Source organism: Pimephales promelas, chromosome 12 (assembly GCF_988280905.1).
Source record: "Pimephales promelas chromosome 12, fPimPro1.hap1.1, whole genome shotgun sequence".
Taxonomy (NCBI): Eukaryota; Metazoa; Chordata; class Actinopteri; order Cypriniformes; family Leuciscidae; genus Pimephales; species Pimephales promelas.
Genome location: NC_142780.1, coordinates 32121779 through 32130784, shown reverse-complemented (window position 1 = coordinate 32130784; position 9006 = coordinate 32121779). Strand labels below are relative to the sequence as shown.

General features: G+C 38.8%; 2 protein-coding genes across 2 annotated transcripts; both read right to left on the bottom strand.

Annotated features, from left to right (window-relative positions):
• Positions 1 to 268: 268 nt before the first annotated feature.
• lamtor2 (late endosomal/lysosomal adaptor, MAPK and MTOR activator 2) lies at positions 269 to 1824 on the bottom strand. Its single transcript, XM_039675117.2, has 4 exons — positions 1640 to 1824; positions 924 to 1086; positions 581 to 670; positions 269 to 482 (listed from the first exon to the last, which is right to left on the bottom strand). The coding sequence occupies exons 1-4, from the start codon at positions 1705 to 1707 to the stop codon at positions 426 to 428; spliced, it is 378 nt and encodes a 125-aa protein (XP_039531051.1). The 5' UTR covers positions 1708 to 1824; the 3' UTR covers positions 269 to 425.
• Positions 1825 to 3058: 1234 nt separating this feature from the next.
• ubqln4 (ubiquilin 4) lies at positions 3059 to 8444 on the bottom strand. Its single transcript, XM_039675114.2, has 11 exons — positions 8268 to 8444; positions 7564 to 7715; positions 7274 to 7434; positions 6339 to 6601; positions 6072 to 6230; positions 5740 to 5965; positions 5378 to 5517; positions 5219 to 5302; positions 5000 to 5115; positions 4382 to 4604; positions 3059 to 4298 (listed from the first exon to the last, which is right to left on the bottom strand). Exons 1-11 carry the CDS (start codon positions 8412 to 8414, stop codon positions 4146 to 4148), a joined length of 1824 nt encoding a protein of 607 aa, XP_039531048.2. The 5' UTR covers positions 8415 to 8444; the 3' UTR covers positions 3059 to 4145.
• Positions 8445 to 9006: the final 562 nt, after the last annotated feature.

Genomic DNA, 9006 nt, shown 5'->3' with positions numbered 1-9006 from the left:
GAGAAAAAAAGTCTGAATTGTGAGATAAAAAGTCGCAATTTACCTTTTTTATTTTTCATTCTGTGGCGGAAACAAGCTTCCAAATAAATCTGCAATTCTGAGGGGAAAAAAGTCAGAAATGTGAAGAAAAAAAAAAATCGCAAATACCTGATTTACGTTTTTATTCTGTGGCAGAAGCAAGTTCCCATAAGACACAGCCTGATCACTTACTGTAAAAAGTCCTGAGACATAAACAGTAAACAACAAAAAAAGAGAAAGGCAGTTCAAATGTATTAATCCATGTTTATGCAAATACTTGTTTAGGGTTTAACCGCCACATAATTTGAAACAGCAATGAACTTGAGTATCCGAATAAATAAAGCCATATATATTATTGTATAAAGGCCAATATCTTGTACTCTTAATCCACACATCAAATGTAGATCCTACGACGCTGCCACTTGTGTTAGTGGTTCCTCAAGGTACTGCACTAAAGCCTCAGCCTGAGAAAATAAAAAAAACATTTTTGATTGTTCAAGAAAAAACATAAAACCTAAACCTGAGCCTTAGTAATTGAGAGTTCATGTGCACCACATCTCACCTTGGCTTTAAGCATCCCAAATCCGACTGTCTCCTTGGCATACATGCAAAGCAACAAGTTTGCAACACGTGTAATGGCCACCCTTCCCTCCTGTAATGACAGAGAAAATACACTGCAATATAAAGAAAAATATAGTGGCAACTGCAGTGGTTCATCATGTCAGTATTATTTCTGGTATGGTTTAATTTCTAAAAACAGATAACCCATTGTGTTTAGCAATGGCCCGAAGCAGCTGCTGTGCTAAATTTGTGCATATCTTGTCTAATGCATACGTTATTGCACATCTCAAAGATTAGCATTCACAATCATTTACTATAACCCAACTGTACATTTTCAGTCCTACCATACAATCCATCAGAATGAATTTAAGTTTGTCCTCATTAAAGGCCTGGTGTCCGTTTTTGTCATAAGCCGCCCAGATGTTGCTGGCAATAGCTGCGGTGACTCTTGCATCGGTGTCTCCGTATCCAGAATACGCCAACAGGGAGCCTTCGTTGTTCAATAACCTAAAATAAAACACACCACAAAAACACTTCGTATTATATGACTTTGATTCGTAAAGAAGCCAAAAATTAGGCCTATATGAACACCAAATGACATCAGCAACCAAAATTGTCAGAACTTCATCATTTTGCTCAGTGACTTTTTAAATAACTGTTGTTTGGGTGGTTTTTAGTGGATGTATGTCAGTCAGTTCTCCTTGAATTCACAAATAAAAAAAATAAATAAAAAAAAACAATATATATATATATATATATATATATATATATATATATGCACGATGTTTTAAATAAATGGAATTTGATTTGATATGTAATAATCTATTGCAAAGACATTCCGATATTTTTAAGTATTACTCAAGTCTCCAATCACGGAGCAACTGCACGAATATGACATTTGTCATATATGATTTAACAACATTACCCAACAAATCGCAAGGGTACAAAATACCTTAATTGAACATGTTTTGAATAACATAAATTTACATCATTGGTTCACACCAGTGTATCTGCCAGCTAAGCTACTGATATGAACAAATATTGAATCTCATATACTTACAATGTGCTTTGAACTCCACTGGTGTTTGCCTGACTGAGTACTTGTGTTAATGCTTTAGGACGCAACATTATTTAAATTAAATTAAGGAAAGACAGTTAAGACACTAATAAACGTTTAAAATGTACGCGAGACAGCAATAACTTCCAGGAGCACAACAAGAAAATCAGCTGACTTCTTCCTTCCGCCCTGATGGTTCATGGGAAATGTAGTGTCATAGTAGTGCCTCGGAACTACAAAACCGTGGCCTCGGGGCAAAATATTAATTTTATTTTTATTTAGGTGTTTTAAGGGGATTTCCAGTCATTTTTGGCGCAAATAAAATAACGTTAATAATTTAAAACTTTTACAAAAACGTTTTCTTGTAATTTGGCGATGTATAAATGTGTTATAAAATCACAAATAATGTCAGTACTTTTTTAATCGGTCCAACAGGAATTCACTAAGGTATAGTGCTACTTCGCCTTCCAAGCAAATGTGCTTTCTTTACTATATAGTGTGCTTTGACCGCTAATCTAGTTCTTATTATCGATGTTATATTTGCATGTAAATACAATATATAATTTAGAGACCTCCCAACCTTTTGTCTTTACTTCTTTTGACGTGTGAGGGCCTTCAGGGCACAGCGGCAACAAGTGTTCGTTCAGCCCTTGGTTAAAACTTTGAGGGTAATATCACTAAGGGATTTCTTAACTTAAATTTCTTAACTGCAACTAGCTCGCCCCCAATAGGTCACAACATGTTTATAATTTAAATGTACATTCTTAAATATAAAGATTCTTTATTTGGCGTCTATAGAGAGCCTTTAACATCCATAGAACCTTTCCAGTGCACTAAAGGTTGCTAATAGTGATTGGTTGGTTATTGTGGGTAAACAGGCATGTTAGATTATTAAAATGTTCAATTCACACCTATACGTTTAAGAGTGCATGGTTTCGAGACTCTGACCAATGAATTTCCATAATTTTTAAATAATCTTTTTAAAATCATTTTTATAGTAACTGCACCCACAAAAAAACAAAAAAAAAAACAATTTGTACAGCTGAGCATAACAGAATCTGTATTCACCATAAGATTTACCATAACTTCTATATGGTAAAAATCTTATAACTTATCATACCTCACAATTTTAAAATTCCAGGTTTTCAAAGGCCAACTTCTCATCATATTGTGTGCCAAAGTACATTACCAAGGTTATTTAAGGAAGCAATCTTAATGCTTAAAGCTTTGTGATAGCAGAAATAAATGCATGTACAATGTATCAAGATGAACAAATGACTTTTGTGTGGTTATAAGAGAACATGATCATGCAATCCTTGAACCATTATTTGTAAACCATTTTTTAAAGCGCATTGCAAAGGGTGACTCACATTGGACTTTAGACAAAATCAGATGTTGGCTTAAAGGAAAAACAAACCTAAATTAATGTATGTTTCTGTATTGTAATTCAAGTACAATAAAAATTGGATTATGGATGTGCAGCAAAAAAAAGTAGAACATTTTAATTCACATCAATTCTCTGTTAGTATATAGCTGTTGGTTAGCACTGAGAAAAGCTAGCATCACTATCATGCTGTAACCAGTTTTTGATTTGCCAGAGCAACTTGAGGATGATGTTTCCAGTATACAATACAAGTGTGTTCCAGGCACTAGAATAACTCCTAATTCAAAGCATAATGATATGGTCAAAACAAATGGTTTCTGCGTTCGCCACTGCTTGTTAAGCTGAGAAATATTTTATTGATGCTTTGTTACAGCCTTTACCCATATGACAAGCCTTTACGGTCAATCGAGGTACACTCCTCACAAAGGCAAACGACTAAAGAGATGACTGAACACCTTTTCCAAATCTCACCTCCAAAATTCATTCCTTTTTTTCTAAAATAGCTGAAGTGTAAGCAATCAGAGTCAAGGTGTTATAGTGCTCCAACATGTTCATGTCTATTAGATTTTGATTAACACATCAAATGTCAAAGAACGCTCAAATCAAGGTCAACTGAGGAGGGTGGAAAGGGAGTAAAGGGTAAGCTCTACATTTCTGCAATAAATACTGGTTTGATCAGGCATGAATTAGAAGAAATAGAGAAATTAAGGAAACCAAGCATTCTCACAGAAGACAAGAATCTCTCCGGCCTCAGAATTCAAGCGGATGGATTTTATTCTCCTAACCACCGAGTAGTGCCTCAGGTGAGCATGTTCTAATTGTAAGGAATGGTAACTTAAACTTGGTTCAGCAAATGTAAGCTTTGTCCCATCTTACTAGTGATGAGGGGTTAGTGTGATGTCATTCCACAGCGATTCTGGTTTGTTTTTTCAAGGAAACAAATTTGAAACCTCTTTGCTTTGACTCAGAGATCAACTGATCGAAGCAACAACAAAAAAAAAGGAAATAAAAAAAAACAAGATTGGAGTAATTGGAATTCTGTCTATGTAGGGCTCGTCAGACTTTATGTGATGAAGGACTATGAAGGACTTCTTGTCTCCCTTTGCACGCTCTCAGCTGATGGAATTAAGAAGGCTGGGAGCCGAGCAGTCTTTCGATGGCGGCATTGATGTCCCCCCCGGTGGCGATGAGGGCCTGCAGGTTGGCTTCCCTATTGATGAAGCCCATGGCACTCAGCTGCTCCAGCTGTTGCTGGAAACGCACTTCTGGAGTCGGAGTCTGCGGAGCAAACCAAAGTGAGTACAACCGACCATACTCTTAAGAAGCGTCATTAACACTACCAACAAAGAAACATTGAGTACCGATGCACTCCCTCCAGCAAACATCTGTAGCATCTGTTGCATGAGCTGCTGCTGGGCGGGACTAGCTCCAGCAGCAGGGGTGGGGGCGGGGGCCTGGCCTGAGGGCGGAGGATTCTCAGGAGTCACATTCACACCTGTGGGCAGTGGGGCAGCAGGAATCCCAGTAGGCATCCCAGCAGGCATCCCAGCAGGCATACCCGCAGGCATCCCACCAGGCACCAGACTACAAAGAGACAAGACATTCAATTGGGAAAGCGCAGATATGGGCATACTGCTTGTTTAATTGTTGGATCTAACAGCTAATTGTTTACAAGGGAATAACACGAACGTACTGTGCTGTAATCTAGAGGAAGCTGCATTTACTTGGTGACAAAGCCAAGAGGGAAATAACTAGTAGAAAGAGGATGTGTTCTCTAAGGTTTCTCACTCTGTAGAGAATGTAATACTAGTGCCAAGCGATATAACGTCAAAAAAGATTTTGCTGGAAATATTAAATATATAAATTTAAAAAATCTAATTCAGGGATTCATTTGGAATATCATATCAAAATAGTATTTTACATTTGCCCAGCATGTTTCATGGTTTTTTTTAGTGGTAGTTGACAAATCAAAACTGCACCTGGGCATGAGACCAGGGGCTTCGGTTTGAAGGGTTTGCAGTCCTTCCTGGATCTGCATTAGGGCTCGCATGGCTCGAGGATTTGTCATGACAGAAAGGGCTTCTGGGTTCTGCATCTGTGAGCGAGTCCGAAAACAAGTCAGTTTAGCACATGAAATTAAATAAAACCCCAATCCAGTCACCAAAAACACAATCTACAACAATGTCAACTGGACACACCTGCTGCAGAAATACAGGAAGCTGCTGTCTCATTTGATCCTGCAGCTGTGGATTTCCCGCAAAGAGAGGGTTGTTCATCAATACCTGAAAAATGCATTTTTATTAGTACCAGAACATCATAACAAAACTTTGAGAACTATCAAATGATGGTCTTGCTACCTGTGAGGCAACGTCAGGATTCTGAGCCAGCGACTGCATCATGGTGCGCATATAAGGAGCAGAAAGCATGTTCTGCATAAGCTGAGGGTTCTCAGAGATCTGTTGCATTAGGCTTTGCATGCCAGGACTGTTGAACATGCCTAACAGTGAACCACACACACACAGTTTAACATGAAATCAATTCATTTGAGATGCTTTGTAATGTAAATTTCACCCTTTTATGCTGTATTCAACTAGAATACATTTATTAATTTTATTGATTTACAAAATCTGCGCACATAAACTATCTGCTTGGAAATTCTCCACAATTCATGCAGCTTGCTTTACAGTTGAAGACGAATGTTTACATAAAATGCTATTACCGTTTCCTAGGCTAGAGGAGCTGATGCCCAGAGGGTTGGACACACTGGGTGTGGTTGAGCTTGTGGTGGAGCTGGTGGTGGTAGCTGTCCCAGAGGTGGTGGTGGCAGAGTTGCTGTCAGGGGGGCCCCAGGGATTTGGCAGGGGCTCTCGGTTTTCTGTCCTGGAGGGCTGTACTCCAGAGTTTTCAGCATTTCCACCCAATGCCGAGAAGGGGTTATTTCCAAACTATTCAAATGATGATGCAATAACATTTACTGTGTTAATATTAAAATTACGAGTTAAGGTTTTCGGCAACAACCCATTTTTATTTCCTATAATAAATAAATCTGACCTGTTCACGTGCAGCGCTAAACATTGGCTCTTGAATGTCTGTGTACATCCTCCGAAGAGCATTATAACCCCCGGGAATACTCTCTAGGTTACTAAGCGCCCGGTCCTGGTTACGCATCATCTCTTGCATCATGGCTGGGTTCCGTGCCAACTCCATTGTCTTAAAGAGCAAAAAAAAAAAAAAAAAACCACACAGAGTGTTGTAAAATCAAATCAAGCTAAATTACTTTGTCCATTTCCAAGCTGCAGTACATGACCAATTACATACCTGTCTCATGAGCTCTGGGTTATTAAGCATGTGTGAAATCTCTGGGTTACGCTCCATTAGTTGCTGCATCTGTGGATTGGCTACTATCATCTGCCTCATCAGGTCAGGGTTGGACATCATGCTCTGCACAAGAGGGTTCTCCATGATCTGAGACAGCATCTCAGGGTTAGACATGAGCTGTCGCTGCATCTGCTGCTGAAGCTCCATGAAGTTGGCAGATCCCATACCGAGGTTAGACAGGCCTGACAGGTCACCAAACCCAGCTGAAAACACACAAGGACAGCCAGAGTATAACAAAAGCAAGATAAAAGTGCTTTCTTACAATGAACTGCATTAGGATTCACAGCATTTGTCTTTCAAATGATTATTTGTATGAAAGGAACTAGACTAGGGGGTTAAAAAAAGTCAGTCAATTAATTGAACAAATTATTTTCATGTACATTGCAAGAAAACATTGTGGACCTACATTGATAAGGTGATCCCCAATATAAACATTTAAAAACAGCATTCACCTAACATTTATGCATTAACATACAGAACAAATATTCTCTCTTGTATGTTGCAACCAGTGGTACTTTGAATTATTTATATGCTATTAAAGTATTAAAAAGGATTTTGGATTTATATTTAAAGCAAGTTTTTTTGGAATGTGCTTTTAACATTTTTCTTTATATTATAATTTAGCTTTAATTTATATTTCAGTTTGAGTAATTTCAGTACTTTTTTCAGTCAGCTACCAAGGAAAGATTTCAAATTTTAATTTAAGTTGAAATTTTAATACATATTTTTATTTCAATAAACAAAAACTATTTTTAACCGGATGGTAAACAACAACAAAAATAGTCGCAACACAACAGTAACACAAACGCTATAACAATATAATGGAATTACATTAAAAACAGACTCAATAATGCAAACTTAAAATCATAATTCACCTAGTATATTGGCTGGCTGTGAAGGGGTCGGGGACGTTCCAACGCCCTGGGGTGTTCCCAGGTTGCCGACCGGGCTCGGGGAAGCAGTTCCGCCGTTGTTGCCCTCTGATGTTCCAGGGCCAGAAGAAGCAGAGGTCTGCGAACTACCACCAGCCGAAGTCCTACAAGCACAAAACACTCTAAAAGTGAGCCACCCAAACTGCATAGGCATGAACTTACAACACAATATGGATTTGCATATGAAAAAAAAAAAAAAGTTCTGGTTTGACCCAAAAAGCAGGTCCTCTTACTTTTGTGCGGTTTTGATGACCAGGTGAACCGTGAGTCCGTCTTTAATGCCATGCTGACCGAGTGTGTCTCCATCCTTCAGTATCTTACCGGCAAATATCAAAACCAACTGGTCTTGCTTCGCCTTGAATCTTTTGGAGATTTCTTCTTTAAACTGTTAAGAGGTCGAAACATGCGGGTTACAATGTTATACATTTAATCAAATCAATTCAACCTCACTTCTGAATAACATCACGGTCTCTTTTATTAAGCCTAAGCTCGTAAACATAAGCATAAAACAGCATTTCGTCACATAAAATGACACAAACGTTGCAGCATAGCACCATATTTAAGTGAAAAGTCATTTAACACGCAGTTTAGTCCATCCATATAAGCCTGAAGTAAAAAATACTAAGCAAAACAGAAAGAGCGCGACCTATGACAGACTAGAAGCTTCTACATGAGCAGGCCATTTCATTTACGACAACCGCGAGTTAGAAAACCCCACTTTAAATGCGTTAAAACACACAAAGACCAATGAATGAAATTCTCAGAATAACTGCATTTAAGTGATAACAAAAGTGAAAGTCATTCTAAATATCCACTGCGAAGATTTTCGGCTCTGGCTGTTCGTCGTCAATCGTTAGCTCGCCGGCTAAAGCTGTTAGCCGCTGGTGTAACGAACGCCCGGGTGCCACAAACAACACGAAATCGCGCAAAAAATCACCTGTGCGACAGATGAATCTTCGGCGATGGCTATTTCTTCTTTATCCTTCGGTGTTTTGACGGTGACCTTAATGATAGTCGCGCTAGCGGCGGCATTTTCTTCAGTGTTCGTCTCCACGGCAGGATCCGTGCCGCTATTCTCCGCCATCTTTACTCTTCTTTTACTTCATTACATCATCGCACCAACAAGCATCGGGGAAAAGTGCTACAAACGCCTTGTGTTCCACAGCGGCCTCTGGTGGTGTGGCGTGTCATGAACAGACTTCACTTACTGCTCTCTCGCTGTGTGAAATCACTCAAAGTTCGCGGTTATTTATTTTGTACGTTATATGCAGCATGTATATGTAGAAGATGCTGAAAAAGGCGAAGAAGACCATAAATAGAAACCAGTTAATGGATGTGCGACAGCCAGGCCACCACACAATAATAGTAAGTGGATCAATTTCCTTCTTGTTGAAGGTGACGAAGTCTTTTTGATGCTCTCTTGGTATTAGGTTGTTGGGGTCAATTTGACCCACACTCTACTTTCAAACTCCTCGAAATAGCTTACTGGTTAGCCTATGTGCAAAACTCAATCTCACTCACTAAAACATATTTCACACTGTGATGCAATTGTGTTGCAAAATGCTAACAGGCAGGAAAAGTTACTGAATTCATTGTAATTCAACCCTTTATTCTGCATAGACAAGGAACAACTTGCTTTGTGATTTAGCCTACTGTAAACACATTTTTCACACATT